This window comes from Pyricularia oryzae, chromosome 3 (assembly GCF_000002495.2).
Source record: "Pyricularia oryzae 70-15 chromosome 3, whole genome shotgun sequence".
In the NCBI taxonomy this organism is placed as follows: domain Eukaryota; kingdom Fungi; phylum Ascomycota; class Sordariomycetes; order Magnaporthales; family Pyriculariaceae; genus Pyricularia; species Pyricularia oryzae.
The window spans coordinates 993002-1008977 of record NC_017849.1 but is presented as its reverse complement, the minus strand read 5'-3'; the positions used below and the strand labels follow the sequence as shown (position 1 = coordinate 1008977).

Below are 15976 nucleotides of genomic sequence, written 5' to 3'. Positions count from 1 at the left end.
ACTGGAAATGAAAGACCATCAGGAGCGCCATTCCAAGGAGAGTGGTCATCAAATTGCCTATTTGTAGGTAAGCTCCAATTCCCTTACACTTTCTTTCCCCAAGCCCGCCCGTAGACAACCTTTCGTATAGAAAGGAAAGCTCTGAAGTAGTGTAGCAAAGGACATGACGAAAAAAAACAGACGATGCGAAATGTCGAGGCAACCATATCACGTTTTGCGTCGCGCAGGTCTTGGCATCGCCCAGATATACCAACAGTACTGCGAAAAAAGACTTTGTGAATAACGTTGGGCTCCACATCTCCGACCCCCCTAAAGTCCGGCCCCCTTGAAAAATGTAACGACGAAATACCCCTTTTATAAACCGATTTAAATGTAAAACTATCAACGCACAATAATACAATCATTGTCAGGCTCTCCCGGTTCGCTAACCTCTTCTCCATCGTTCAAAGCTTCTAAACAGTCCCTATTATTTTCCTGTGCTTCATAAACGTTTTTTTTGCTGACCAAAAGCTCGTTGGGATCCGGAATTACCCTTTTCCTTTTGACCGGCCGTACCGCCTCCAATTTTGCGTTTAACAAACTGATTTTTTGCTGAGCTTCAGCCAATAAGATATCCTTGGTTTCGAAGCTTTTTTGGACTTTTGCAAACAAAAGCCGTGAAGTGGCGTTACTTTTTTCGGACCGGGAAATTTCCTGTAGTTGAAGTCGAATATCTCGGGTCGTTTTAGGGGTTTTCCAAATAAGTAAAGACTGGTCGTTAATTTTTTGGGTTGGGCTTTCCGGTGTTTTATCCCTTTGGAAGCCGTTATTTTTACCTTTTTCGACGTTGGCGTTGCTATTTTCTAACAAAAAAGGGTTTAAAAGTGGTTTTGCCAAGTTCACCGGCCATAACCCCGTCGTACGCCAACCAGATTGAATGGTTTTTGCTATAAATGCTTTTGATCTGGCTTTTCGATAGCAAAGTAGAAAGTTTCGTTTCCCAACAACCGTTGAAGTAGTAGTAGTAGTAGTAGTAGTATTATTTAACGCCGGGCTCGGCCCGGCTTGTTAGCCGGCCGTTAGCAACCTCCCGAGGGGTATCTCGGCGCGCGTTCTATCTTCTTTATTTACACAGGGGGAAAACAAGGAGGGCAGAGGCGGATCGTGCCTGACCGGGTTCGGGCCCGGTCCTGCTTAGGGGGTTAGTTCACTGACGCGACCCCGTGCCTAAGGTGCACGGAGGGTTCGTCTGACGGCTTGTGCCGTGAAGTGTGGGTGAAAAGGCAGTAAGTCTATTCCTCGTCAGAGTTCGAGTCGTTTACGATCGGTGTCCCTAGGCGTAAAGTGCGTTCGTGGCGCGCGGGGCGCTGGCGGGCCGCTCTGGGGCGGGCGCTGAAGTAGTTGGTGGCTATCGAAAACGCCTCAAAGCTTTTCGGTTGCCCGAAGCTTGTCTGGAAGAATTTCCAGCGTTGGGCGCGATTTGGCGGCCCGGCCGGCCGGTCGTTATTAGGCCACGGCCAGTTTCTCCACACCGCCCGCGAATAGCGGCAGTGCACCGGGTGCTCAGGGGAGGTCCGCTTCCAGCACCAGGCACACGAGGTGTTTGCATCCTGGTGGTTGAAACGGTCATGGTAGGCCTTGAAATCGCCGTGGCCGGTCCTCATGGCCAAATAATGGCCCAGTAGGGGTCTTGGCAAACGCAGTTCCTCGGGCTCCTTTCTCGGTGTGTATTGGAATTTCCATTCCCTATATGCGGGGGACCGTTCACAGAGTTCTTTACGCCACCAGTCCTTCTCTATATTCGAAAGAATGGCTCTGAGGACCGTGCCGGCACCGCTATATGTGGTTTGCTGAGCCCTCGGGTCTGGGTCCGGCGGTCCGGCGGAGCCGGCCTTGGCCAGCTCGTCAGCCCGGTCGTTTCCCGGGATTCCCTGGTGCCCAGGGCACCAACGGACCCGAACCTCGGTACTTTGTTTTCGGAGTAGATCGACAAGGTCATGGAACTCCAGAAAGGCCCATTGGGACGAACGCGGCGCGTCGCCTCTAAGACCCCAAATAACCGAGGTGCTGTCCACACAAATCCAGATCCGGGCGCCTGGCTGGGCCTTGGCTGCCGCCTGTAGCCCTTTTAGGGCGCCAATCGCCTCGGCGTCGAAAACGTGGCTTTCCGGCGTAATAGATGCGGAGCCTGCGGCAAATTCCAGGCCCGCCCTAAAAGCGGCCCATCCGTACCCTATTTGGACGCAGTTGTTTTCGTGTTTTTCCGAACCATCCGTATATACCACGATATCGTCAGGTGATACCATGTCCAGCCATTCGATAAAGCGGCGGGCCGCTTCCTCTTTCGGGACTCCTCCGGTGGGGTCAGTGCGAGAATCCGGGGCATTGCGAGGTGCGCGCAACTCTAGTCTCCGGATCCGCGGGAGAAGTTGTGCAGCCGTTTGCAGGGTCGTGGCCGAATGGCCCGAGTTGCGGGCACGAGGTGTTTCACGCAGGCGGCTGACAAGGGGGTGCCCCTTGTCCGCGAGCCTTAGTCGGGCGCCGTATTTCAGGCGGGTGTAGGCCAGCGCGACGCGGGCCGAGGGTAGTCCTGCGTCCCTGAGAACAGTGGACGAGGGGGTGGTTTTATACGCCGGGAGGATTGCCCGTGCCGCTAAAACCAGCGGTTTGTTCAATGCTTTGAGGAGTCCTCTTTGCTTGTGCGCTGGGTTGTACCATGCCTCGGCTGCGTAGGTGGCCGAGGAACCCACGCATGCCACCGCTGCCTTGCGAAGTGCAGCCGCAGGCGGTCCGTATCTTACTGCCCCAAAGCTCTTGAGGTGGGCAGCGACCGCCATTGCTTTGGCAGCCCTTTCGGCCACGTGGCGGCGCCCGTCTAGCCGTCGGCTGAACCAAAAACCAAGCCAACGCATGCCCGGGTAGCGCTCGGCCCCGGAGGCGCTTTGTCCGCGTCGACCGCCCGGTAGTTGGACCGGGGTAACCGTTCTACCATTAATCCGGATTTCCGGGTTGCGACCGTGCCTTTTCTTAGTGATATGGATTACCTCTGTCTTTTCCGCTGCAAAATGGATCTTCTCTTCCGCCGCAATTTCGTGCATATCCCGGAGTTTATCTTCCAGCCAACGTACGTTTTCCTCCAACGAGGGTGACGATTTCCATGTAAGCACGTCGTCTGCGTATGCCAACCGCCACTTCGTACCGTTTTTGACGAGATACGCCAAATATAGCATATATAGGATCGGGGAAAGGGGAGACCCTTGCGGGGTGCCGCACCCAAGCCGCCTAAAGCCCGTGGTCGTACCCTCCAGCCGGACTCGGGCCTGGCGGCCGCTTAAAAAGTTAATCACGAACCTGAGGAGCATTTTACTAAACCCGAGGCTCCGCATTTTCCGTATTAATCGCCTATGGAGGAGGGCGTCGAAGGCGCCTTGGACGTCGCATGCGACAAGGGTGACTTCCTCCCCGCGAGCTAGAGCCCAACAACCGTTGAACAGCAAAACTGGTTTACAAATCCCAGGTGACGTCGATAAGCTTCCTTTAACGGCCCAAAAACCGATAAATCCAACGGTTGAAGAACGTGTGACGAATGAGGGGGTAAATATAGGAGTTGAATATTGTTTTGCAAGCAAAGAAGCATAAATTCGTCCGTTATATGTGATCCATGGCCATCCAGAACTAATAACCGCTTTTCAGGGGTTAAAGGTTGGGTATACGGAATAAACACCTTTTTTAACCATTCGATACCTGTTTCATTATTTGTCCACCCGTTTTCGGTTGCATGAAATTGCCAGGTATCGAAAGGACTTAAATCAGCTGGAAACCATTGTTGCTGTACGTTTTTCCCCTTAAATATAACGAGGGGAGGTATAACAGCCCCCGTAGCTGATACACATTCGATTATGCTCGTCCAACCCCGCGTTCCAGGCTCTTTTCGCTGTAATGGCCGGATTTTATTACGCCCTAACACCAGGCCATTAGATCCTTTGCCTTCCATTATACCTGTTTCGTCCATATTCCAACGGTTGGCCGGTTTTATAGTATCGACAACGGGATTTTTCAAATAGGACCACCAAGATTTAATTACCTCGGTTGTAGCCCCATTAACCCGGGCATTTTCTATTCGCCGGGGTCTTTGGGTTTTCAAAATTGGATATCGGGCTATAAAACGGCTAACCCAATGTTTCCCAAGGCTTTTTCTTTCTCCGGCGGCCTGAAGAATTCGTTCCGCAAAATAGCGTAGTTCTTGATGCGTTGGCGGAAGGCCTAACGCGGCCTGCGCAAGTACCCAATCTGCCAAATAGGTTTCCTGCTCCTGTGAAAGCCTTTGACAAAATCTTTTCGCTTGTTGAATTGACTGGGCCCCCTTTAAACGATCGTGAAGGGTACTCCGAGGAATACCCCATTTTTGCGAGGTTTTGTGAACTGATTTGCCATTTCTTATGTCAGAAATGGCAGCAAGAAGCTGATTTTCAGTGTACTGTTTCATTGGAAAGTTTGGAGCAAGAATCTTCAAAAATCAAGTTCTAAAGTGAAAAATTCGTCTAGATATTTATAAAATAAAACAAAGGGTTGATGTGGCTGAGTAGATATTTTTAGGGGCCGGACTTTAGGGGGGTCGGAGATGTGGAGCCCAACGTTAGCTGCCAGCCGTCGCCGTCTCATGCTTGGGACCTTTTTAGAGTTTGGAGAATCCGTCCACCATGGGGTACTCCCGTAAAGCTTAATGCTGATATTTGGAGGGTGGTGGGAGATTTTGTATTGTGTGGCGGAGCAGAGCCTCCTCTCCCGGCATCTACCACGTGGTCGCCTCACTTTTGCTCAGGTGCTGCTCAATCCACTGCCACTCTTGGTACTTTGGCAACTCGATTCCCCAATCTGGGCCAATAATAACTGTTGGCTGATTCCGTAGCATCATCTACCAGATTACTACCCCTCGCGGCCCGGACTACGTACGTCAAATTAGTGTACAGACAAAGTGAAGTAACTTTTGATTTCGCGTAACCACTCGACTGGATAAACATGCCCTGCCCCCGCCCATTGAACCCAAGATTGCACGCGGGCGGTTGTCTGTGGGCACTACAACATTTATCCACAGTAGCATGAACCACTTCTCCGGCACAGCGATGGCGGACTACTCTGCAACATCGAAAAAAAAAACTTTTTTAATTCTTCTACCGACGTAAAATCTGCCCCCCATCCTGCGACCAACTTACTCGTGAACCTGTTACACGGAAGAAGAAAAAGCTGCCCGTTGCATCCCAAAGGCAGCTCGGCAATCGGACCATATTGAGGATCTCCCTTTGGGGGGGATTAATTGAGCGCTACGCATAACCCCCTGATTAAACGGATCGACGAGGATGGGCCTTGTTCGTTTGAACAAATCGAAAGTCCAAAATCCGGGGATAAATGGGGACAAAGACAAGGAAGGTTTTACCTGATGGGGCCCATGAATTCACGCATAGGTGCAGGGTAAGTACTGTACGAGTATCTTGAAGACTAGACTAGTTCTAGACTAGTTCTGGTATAGGGTAGGGCCCATGTGTACTACATGATGTGGTTCAAACGAAAAGACTGCGTGCTATAGGACCTCAAACCGGATTGGTTGACGCATACGAAGTACATATATACCTTTGGCATAGTAATATTACTCTGCAGGATTCTGTTTGCAGGTTGCAGAGTAGTCATCGCAGCAGCAGTTGTGGTTAGCACGAAGGATGCTACATGCATTCCATAGTGGCGATTCCCAATTGAGAGGATGCAGGACCCATTCAGCATGCTACTATGCGCAGCCATCACGAAACATGTCTCCTCTTCCCCCTCTCAGTCTGGAGAGAAATCTCGGGGCGCTGCCAACCTTGGTATCCTTCCGAGTTTCCGTCCAATGGTGTGCAATGGTCGGTGCTCTGGCCACAGTTGAAAACTGGGGAGTACCAAAAAAACCGTTGAGCAGTAGCAAAAGGACCCTGTCCCAGTACCAAGAGAAAACCCCGGCTTTGGTAGCATCAGTGTCCAGCTACCCAGCCAAGCCAGCAACAGCGGGGGCCCACCTAGATGCACTCAATTGCCATTTTGCATCCTTGGTTTCGGACTTTTTGTTATCAAGAGCTGCATCAGCCCCTCACCCGCCTGCACGCTTTGATAGCAAAAGAACCGCTGGCTGTAAGTGATCACGTCTAGGCCGCGATGTCGTTGGTGGTTCGGAAGAACGGGGAAAAGGGAAGCAAGGGCATGGAAATAACAGATGATGGAATAAATGGGGAAAAGAAAAGAAAAAGAAGAGGCGATGAGAAAGGGAAGGTCAAGAAAAAGAATCTGACAGCCAAGGGATAGACCCGCACCCCCTTCACGTCTCTTGATTTCTAAACGGCTAGCCTTTCTGTACCTGAAATTGATATGCTGTTCACAAAAAGTGGAATTTTCCCCTGTAGGGATACGATCAGAAAGAAGTAAGGTTTTCGGGCACGTTTTGCCCGTCAGCTGGTCCCCCCGAATTTACTCCACCCTTGCCTGGATCTCCGAGAGCTCGCGTGGCCCCGATACCTGTGGAGGACGCCGGGAAACGATGAGTATCAGCAAGGGATGAAAACTGCCATGGCAGCACCTGTCCGACGTAGATTTGAGAATCCCCCCTTTTTTTTCCAGTTCTAGTCCCCGCAGCCAGGGCTGAAAGGTTCCCGTGCAGTGGCAACTGACAATGGACAGCCCGTTGGGAGACAGCCACGGCACAACAGTTTGCAGCGTGCCCACGTTGTGTGGTCCATCTGCGATTTCTTCATGGCAAGCATTTAGGGGGTCGCGGCCAACCGCTACTACCATACCCTTGCATACCGTTGTATCCGTAGAAACCCGGCCAGTGAACCCGGGACGCACACTAGGGCACATGAGGGGAGAAGGGTTCATCAGGGCTTTCCTCAAGTAGAATGGTCCGGATCCGAACGACGCCCGGTACCAAAAACTTTGTTATCATAACCATTCGGCCCTCTCTCTCCCCCCCCCCGAATACATCTGCGCATTGAACGGCCGCTCTTTTTTTATTTTTTATCTTACGTCCGGCCACATCCTTCCGTCAGGCCCCCAAACTGTTTGTTTTGCCTCTTTTTTTCCCCCATGAGGGACCAGAAAGAGAGAGCGTCTGTGTGTATGTGAAGGACAAAACAAAGCAACAGACGAGAAGCCGCCAGCCGCGATGAGGTCGCTCTCGAGTTTCCTGCTCCTACTGGTCTTGGGAGCTTGGACGGCGCTGGTGCAAGCGCAGCTCGGCCAGGCGATAGCAGAGCTCCCCGCATGTGCGGTATAGTCCACCCTCCCACCTCCCCGACACGAAGCCGAGACAAAGACGGACCAACTCCCCAAACCCGGCACTGCCTTTTTCTCCTGTCCATTTTGTTTGGCTGACTCTTTAACCCCGCCCGGGCGGGACCATCTCCAACAGACAACATGCCTCTTCACAGCCGTGCCCCAGTCGTCCTGCTCGCTCCTCGACCAGGCCTGCATATGCGCCAACGAGCCGCTGCAGGCCGAGATAACGCTGTGCGTCAAGGCCGGCTGCACCGCCAAGGAGCAGCTGCACACGCTCAGGGTCACGTCGTCCATGTGCGGGCACGAGGTCCGCGACCGCCGCCAGCTGCTCTGGGTCCTCACCATCGTCCTGGGCTGCATGTCGCCGGTCTTTGTCGGCACGCGCCTGGCCACGCGCCTCTTCATCGCCCCCAACGGCACCGGCTGGTCGCTGCTCAGCTCCGACGACTGGTGCATCGTCGCGACCCTCGCCATGGGCATCCCGAGCACCATCGTCATCGCCACGGGCTTGATCCCCCAGGGCCACCTGGGTATGGACATTTGGATGTTGGAGCCGGCCGCGATTGAGAATTTCGGTCGCTATTTTTACACGGTCGAGGTGCTATATTTTGCGGAGCTGATGCTTCTCAAGATGTCGCTGCTTTTCTTCTACCTCCGGATTTTCCCGTCCCGCGGTGTACGCCGAATCCTTTGGGCAACCATTATTTTCAACGGGGTCTACGGTGTTGCTTTCGTTTTGGTCGGCATTTTCCAATGCAATCCGATATCGTATTTCTGGACCAAGTGGGACGGCGAACACCAAGGCAAATGCATCAACGTCAACGCCATGGCCTGGTCCAACGCCGCCATCAGTATCGCGCTCGATTTGTGGATGTTGGCTGTCCCGATGTGGCAATTGCGCACGCTCAGGATGCACTGGAAAAAAAAGATCGGGGTGGGGGCCATGTTCGTGGTCGGCACGCTCATCACCGTGGTCAGTGTACTGCGCCTGCAGTCGCTGGTCGACTTTGCCAGCTCGGACAACCCGACGCAGACCAGCTGGGACGTGACCTTTTGGTCGCTGCTGGAGATCAAGGTGGGCATTTTTTGCGCCTGCATGCCGACGCTGCGGCTGCTGCTGGTGCGCATCTTCCCGCGCCTCGGCGGCACCACCGTCGCCACGTCGAGCGGCTACGTCAAGGACAGCGCCGGCAACCGCCGCAGGGGCGGCACCGGCGGCGGCGGCGCGAGCTGGCCCGCCAAGAGCGACTTTAGCACCAGCGCCAGCGCCAGCCGCTCCCGCACCGGCACCGTGTCCAACGTGCTGTCGCGCAACGACGACGACGCGTTCGAGACCGCAGGCCAAAAGTCGCCGGCCGCGCAGCAGGCCCACGAGGTCGGCGGCATCAAGTACCAGCGCTCGTACAAGGTGTCGTATGTGGAACAGGGGGACGAGGAGAGGCTGGTTCAGATGCAGGACCTCAGGCCGGGTTCGACGCATCCACCAGCAGCACAAGCGGCGGGGACAGCTTGGTAGCAAGGAGCTTCACCAGCCCGGAGCATGGTCTGGCAGCACCATTAGCAGTGTCAGATGGTCGATTGCGACAGAGCTAAAAACACGACAGATAATGTTTTTTTTCTTTTTGTTTATTAATTTCTCTTGGGTGGACTCTTTACTTCCCTTCACGTTTGGCATTGAGGAATTGGAGCAACCGGTCATGCTTCCGCAACTTCTCCATACCTCTTTGTAACTTTGTTATCTCCTGGTCACAGTCCGGTCAGCAGTCAAGCTATGTTTGTGTAAAAAGTAAAAAATAGGCTTTCGCTGCCAACGCAAAATGAATGAATCTCCATGACAAGCAACATTCTGTCTTGTTTTTCTCTTGCAGGTCCCTGAGTGAGCGGTCGAAAGCGGGAACTCGCTACTCCAGAATTTCCCACTTCTACACCGTGCAAGGAATCCCTCGCATACCGAAATTTTGGTACAGGCAAGCCGCAAAAGACCCCCGTATTGATAAAATGCAGTTGACTTCTGAAGAACCTCACAAAATCACAACAGACAAAATCTCTGCAGTATGACAACATGCAGTTCGTCCACCTCGACGACCTGCCTAAACTACTGTCTAATCATGTACCCTGCTACACATTTAAACGGCGATGTGGTGATACGGACGATGAAGGTCAGAGGTAGAGGCTTGCGGATAGCAAAGTAATAAAGAAAGAAAACAAAGAAAAGAAAACAAAAAAGAGTACAAAGAAAAGTAAAGAAGAGAAAAAGGATGAAACGATGCTCCGTTTTGACACTGTGTGTTCGGCTAAAACTATGAGACGGCCGTACGCAATAAGTGCAGCTTGACGTATTGATAAAGAGTGAGTTTACCACTGGGGATTGACTCCAACTTGAATTCCTGTCCCCGTCTTTACCAACCTCGCTCCCGGGTCACTTGTGCTACAAGCCTGTACTTACCAGCAGAGAAAGCCTTTCGGATGGACGATTGCCAGTGTCACAGTCAAAGCTGCTCAAAGCTTCCTTTGGCCATGCTTAAATTATTGGGACTGGGATAGCATGTAGACAGCTTCTTGTTCCTAAAGTTGTAGCTATGCTTGTTTGTGCCGGTGCATACACACTCTACGAGAGAATCACAGATACGTTTTCCTAGAATCACACTAAACGCACATTTCCATGATTATTTTTTGTCCCTTCATCTGCTACATAGGTAGGAAGCTTAGGTTGCCATGGATACCTCTTCTGATACAGCTTGAACACAATTATTTGTGAGCGAGCTCAACTGCCTTACAAATATGGCTGTAACTAACAAACCCTTCTTTACGTCTTTAAACCTTTTTTCCCTTCGGTTTCATGGACATGAAAGCTAGGCTAATATAGCAGATCCAGCTAATACCACAAGCCAAAGGTGCCACATATTCAATATCTTGGATTGGATTTCAAAGTGTACAAATATATGCAATAAATATACCTACTTTGGCAAACACACTTTTCAACAGGGAACATAAAACCTTATTCAAGAACCAGCTAAGTTAAGCCGTATATTCCTGTTGTTGCCCTGTAGATGGCCGCAATAAATCCTTGAGCTAACATATCCAGGCTTCCATACGTAATGTTCCATGGCAATCAACTTGGAGGAGGGTGAGGGTGCTGAACTTCTCGGGCAGGTCCGCAAGTGTGGTGGTATTGCCCCCGAGGACAAGGTCGGCGCTATCGAAATATCAAGGTTAGCAAAGGAATCAATTCAAGTTAAAGGTAGCAACATCTCGAAGGATCCTGGGCCGAAGGCTTGTCTCTCGAAGAACAAGCAAGTACTGCAGTCGAGCAAAGCTAGTAGTTGCTCTCTTCACCACCGCCTCGTTGCTCAAATGAAGATAATAAAGACGACACCCGGGGGCGCTTTCTACTCACCATTTTGTTGTACGAGGCCTCGTCCGGCCTGCCAGGTCGTACTCGGAACCATCGGCAAAGCCCACGTGGTCCCTGTTCACCAGTCAACATCCCACATGAGGACTTGTTGCCCAGATCTTGGGGACCCTGAAGTTACAAGGCAGCACAATAGCGAGACATTCAAGAGAAGTGAGAACACATTGTCTACGACTACAACACACAACGCCAAGGTCCAGGCGGGTGAGCTGCCCGATCCGCCGCTGCACCACTGTCGCACAGCCTCAAACCTTTTGCATCACGTCCAATCACCGTAAACCTTGAGTGAGGACACAAGCGGGCTTCTTGCCAGGCATATCATCGGTGGTCTGATGTGAGGTCTGGGGAGGACCCGTGGTTACAAGTTGCAGGATGATAGACTTGGTTTGGAAAACAGGAAAGTTGTCGAGAGGCCTATATATTGAGCCTTGTACCCTGGAATAGTTGTGGTTTTGACTGTCCTCGTCAGCATCATCACCGCACAAGACAGCATAATCTGGTTCGAATATAACTGTGCAACATGCAACTTCTTCTTCTCCAGCCCTTAAAATAATGCTATGCTTCAAATGTTCTAACCTCGGGCCGGCGAGGTCAAGAAGTGCAGGTCATAGGAGAACGAGAGCGTCGTCTACATCGGGATCTCGGCACACTGCAGGCGGGAGATGAGGTACGTACAGGGCCTGCAGGTGGACAAAAGCACGCATCCAAAGGCTGTGTACCACCTCAGCGGCTGGTTACGCGCACACAACGCCTTTGCAAACGAGGATGACGGCGATGATATTCACAAGGACAGGAAGTCTGGTTCTGCGGCCGCTTTTTTGCTGGGACGGCTATCCTAGCAAGAACATCCACCAGAAGCTGCTGAATGCTGCGCTTTAGGTCGGCGCATCTGCCCCTCAAGGACGGCGACTTCACCAAGGCCACGAGTCGACGTTTATGGGCGGGATCTAGATTATGGGGTCTTCCTCCCTGAAAATGACTACCTCGTAATTGATAGCGACTTCCAGTCGTTTGACAATGACAGGTATTATGCCCTCCGTAGCTCTGGCATTAACAGACAATGTGCAGCCAGCCAGGTTCCGATGAGACGTGACGCACCAGCGGTTGGAGATGAATTTCATTGTGCCACTTCGGTGACACGTTCGTTACTGTATGATGTATCGCAACGTATGGCAACAGCAACAGTGGCTTCGTGCCGGGCATAGTAAATGTCGACTTCGAGTGGCGATGGATGCAATCGGCTTGTCTTTGCATGTCAGGCTCATGCGTATTCCCAGTGCTGATAAAGTTTTCAATATCTTTTACTTTCCATGGTCGTGATTGCTGATGGCGTAGCATGGGTCAGGTCCTCGTACGGTTGTCTCATTGTATTTATTCAGGTGAGTGGTACAAAAGAGAAAGTTCTTGAGGAAGACTAAATTCAATCGACAGGGAGGGTCCTGAGCGTCCCAATAGCAATGCGCTCTACAGCCTGACCAATACTATATGTATTGACGATCTGCGTAAGATTCTCGATCTGACGGCGCATTTTACATTCACCGCCAATAGGATCACGGCCGAGTAAGCGGCAACGGTAACGATCTCGCTCTTTTCGGCACTTGCAGTTCCACGCAGTACAACGCTGAGGGCCCGGCAAGCAGCAGAATTTCCTGTTTCACTCATAGTTCTTGCCAACTCCGGCGGGCCCAATGTGGGCATCGCGGCACCTTGGCCAAACCGGGCGGGGTTTGACAAGCACCCGCTGCCCGACCGACTCCACGCTTTCCACTCACCGGCTAGGACGCGCCTCCCCGAGTTGAATCAAAAACAAAGAAAATCCATATACCACATGAAGAGGTGTATATACCTCAAGACCTGTTCTTGAAACTCTGGTAATGAAATGAAATATTTCCCCGGGTGCAGAATTTGAAAATTGTCAGATTACCTGGAGGCTGGCCACCGAGATTGCACGACTTTTAAATTTCAACCCTCACATTTTGTCATTCATCAACCAAACAATCGAACTGCTCCACTGGCCTGGGTACGCAAGATGCCTTCCATTCCATCAACCCACACATTGATCAGTGGCGCGCTGCCAGGCTACGTCGGCCTTGCAGCGGCCATTTCTGTATTCATTCTTGCCGTGCTCTATCGCCTAGCCCTGCCCAAACCATATCCCGGCATTCCTCATGACAAAAGAGCAGCAAGGAGCATTTTCGGTAACTTGACGGAAATGCTTGACTACTTGGCAAAGAATGAGAACCGCATCACGCTATGGTTTGCGGAATATCAGCAGAGGGTCGGGTCGCCCCTGACCCAGTATTTCCCAGCCCCTTTCAGCAAGCCTCTCCTGCTGCTCACGGACTTTTTGGAGACCCAAGATATCCAGCTACGGAGGACCAAGGAGTTTGGTCGTGGGAAAAGCGTGGCGAACATTTTCCGATACACGACACCGGAATTTCACGTTGCTCTGAGTGAGCATGACTCAAGATACAAGGCAAACAAGGCGCTTGTGAAGGACTCGATGTCCCCGGCATACTTGAACAATGTGAGTAGAGCAGGAGGATTACTCCAGATTTCTTGAGCGACGACTCTGCTAACATGATGTTCTGTGGTCAAGCTTGCTGCGCCCTGCATTTACGATTGTGCCATGGACTTGGTGAACCACTGGAAGTTCAAGATTCCACTCGCCGGTGGTCGCCCTTTCTCCGCCCATGACGATATATTCGGCACCATCTCAGACATGATCCTGGCCTCTCTTTTTGCCTTCAACTCGGGCATTAGGTCCACGCAGCAACAGCTAAAGTACCTCGAGTCCCTGGGCGCCGACGTACAAACGCGAGACGCAGAAGGACAGGGAATAGACTTCCCCAAGCTGGACCATCTTCCCTATTTTAGAGCCTTCGAAATCCTTGCGGAGCACCAGAGCGACCAGGCCAAGACCCCATTCAAAGTCCTCCAACATTATTATTCGATGCTGACGCGCCCCGAACTGCGCTCATGCTACGGCACCATCAAGCAATTCATTAAGACCGAAATCGACAAGGCGATAATGCGCCTGGAACACGACAATACGATAACCTGCGCCTTGGATTGGATGGTGACGCGGGAGCAACAGGCAGCTGCAAAGGAGGACAGGAAGCCGGAATACCACAAGCCAGCTTTTTATGACGGGGTGAGTTGGACAGATGAAAAAATAAACCATACCCACACATGCCGCTTACAAAGCAGGACTAACTCTTGAAAAAAAAACAATAAACCCCCTTTCTAGATCAGTGGGTACTACGCAGCAGGCCACGAGACGAGCGCCACAACGTCGAGCTGGGCCCTCAAGTTTCTCTCGTCCTACGCTCAGGTCCAAGACCGCCTGCGAACCGAACTGCGAAAGAGCCACGCGGCGGCCTGCCAGGAGGGCCGCAACCCCACGATCGAGGAGATCACGCGCACCAGCGTGCCGTACCTCAACGCGGTCATCGACGAGACGCTGCGGCACCGGAGCCCGCTGCAGCCCTCTGCCCGCGAGGCCCTGGTCGACACGGTGGTGCTGGGCCACCGCGTCCCCAAGGGCGCCACCATCATGATGCCCTACCTCGGCCAGAGCCTCCTGACGCCCGCCTTTCCCGTCCCGCTGCACCTCCGCTCCGAGACCTTCCCAAAGGAGGGCGGTCGCAAGGCCTGGGCGGACGAGGACATACAAGAGTTCATACCGGAGAGGTGGCTGCGGGTGGACGAGGAGGGTAGGGAGGTCTACGACGCCGCGGCGGGCCCCATGAGTGCGTTTGGCTTCGGGCCCCGGCAGTGTTTTGGCAAGAGGCTCGCGTACCTGCAGATACAGGTGGTCCTGACTCTGTTGATTTGGAACTTGGAGTTCCAACCAGTCGAGGGGACCCTCGGCTCGTTTGAGACGATCGAGCTGACTGCCATTCAACCCAAGCACACATATGTCAAGTTGAAGTTGGCTCAGTGACTGTAAGGGGCAGGGGCTAAGGTGTTATTTTGGATATACATTTGTGAAGTTCTCGGCGTCTCGGACTGCTCACGGCGCTCTATCAGCCTCTGAGAAGAGTAGGGTCGTAAACGGTTACAAAAGACAGTCACAGGAGTCCAAGTTGTTTTTCTGCTTGGTTTGCTGTCCGAAGATACAGATTTAGGCTAGCAAAGTCCCTTCTTTCTCGGCCGAAAGTTCTGGGATTCGTGCGATTCCCCGTGTGCGGCGACACATAATAGGGCGTCCGGTGAGGTCCGCCACTTGGACACGCCATCTTATGTTTCTGTTTGGAAAATTTTGCCCCCGCAAGACGACATTGGCTAATCTACTAGCTCTCGAGTATAAAAGGATGAGGTTGAACACTAAGCACGTGATATGAAAGATGACCAAGACCTTGAAAATTCCAGTTTAGTCCCTCTGCTGCGGCAGCTTGCAAGCTTTCTCCGGTCCGTAGATATCGCGTGCTAGGATGGTCAGTCTATGATAAGACGAGCGCGGTATCCCATCCCCCTTTGCGGGACCTACCCCTCCCGCGTTGTGCCTCGTTGACACTGTGTTTATACCAGGATAGCTGCGGATTTAATTTCCGGTTTTAAATTCAGCCTCGATTGAGTTTTGAGCACACTTGTCTTTTTCAGACTATAAACATCAAGCTTTGTTTTTGATCAACTGGATTAGGGCTAGGAGCTGTTTTTTTTTTCTTTTTTCTTTGGTTAACTTCAAGCAATACAAGGGTTTTTGTCCAAAATCGTTATTAGTGCTATGTGTATATCAACAATGCCCACAATGCCAAACAGTTTGGCGTCTGAAGTTACCCAGTCAATTGGCCTTTCTTGGTAGCAATTCCAAACTATTTCCCTGCTCGAATTTTTATTTGAGCTCCGACCACGTCGTGGTAGACTTTCACAAACACAGCAAATGCGTGGCATGCTGTATTGAAACACTTGGTTTTCCTGTTCTTTTTCTGGTTTAGCTTTTGTGCGCTTCCTGCGAGCCTTTTCCTGCCTCTCTACCTAGTTTTGGTCCATCTTAGCATAGCCTGCAGGTATTTCGCGCCGCGATATGACAGCTATCGTCATGCAAACTCTATGGCCTGCTGGCTTTGGCTTTCCCAGAGCTGCAGCAGGTTACATGATCCATCTGATTTCTTTGGCGCCATGCCCTTGGACATGGCTACTTTATCGTGCTGCTTAGAAGAGACAAGATTGAGGGGAAAGCTTGACATCAGATGGCACAGATGGGACCACTGTTCATGTATATGAAATAAGGTATACCTTTATGTACTGTGTTCCAAATTGGAAAGACACGGGCAAAAGAAA

General features: G+C 51.8%; 4 protein-coding genes across 4 annotated transcripts; all 4 read left to right on the top strand.

The window, feature by feature from the left end:
- Positions 1-5780: 5780 nt before the first annotated feature.
- On the top strand, positions 5781-6768 carry MGG_16653 (uncharacterized protein; the record flags this gene model as incomplete). Its single annotated transcript, XM_003711420.1, has 2 exons — positions 5781-6138; positions 6662-6768. 2 exons carry the CDS (start codon positions 5781-5783, stop codon positions 6766-6768), a joined length of 465 nt encoding a protein of 154 aa, XP_003711468.1.
- A 397-nt stretch (positions 6769-7165) lies between these two features.
- Positions 7166-8794, top strand: MGG_07553 (CFEM domain-containing protein; the record flags this gene model as incomplete). The annotated part of the gene is made up of 2 exons (XM_003711419.1): positions 7166-7265; positions 7431-8794. The coding sequence occupies 2 exons, from the start codon at positions 7166-7168 to the stop codon at positions 8792-8794; spliced, it is 1464 nt and encodes a 487-aa protein (XP_003711467.1).
- A 1589-nt stretch (positions 8795-10383) lies between these two features.
- On the top strand, positions 10384-10968 carry MGG_15208 (uncharacterized protein; the record flags this gene model as incomplete). Its single annotated transcript, XM_003711418.1, has 2 exons — positions 10384-10490; positions 10827-10968. 2 exons carry the CDS (start codon positions 10384-10386, stop codon positions 10966-10968), a joined length of 249 nt encoding a protein of 82 aa, XP_003711466.1.
- A 1751-nt stretch (positions 10969-12719) lies between these two features.
- Positions 12720-14661, top strand: MGG_07551 (cytochrome P450 monooxygenase; the record flags this gene model as incomplete). The annotated part of the gene is made up of 3 exons (XM_003711417.1): positions 12720-13217; positions 13290-13844; positions 13941-14661. 3 exons carry the CDS (start codon positions 12720-12722, stop codon positions 14634-14636), a joined length of 1749 nt encoding a protein of 582 aa, XP_003711465.1. The 3' UTR covers positions 14637-14661.
- Positions 14662-15976: the final 1315 nt, after the last annotated feature.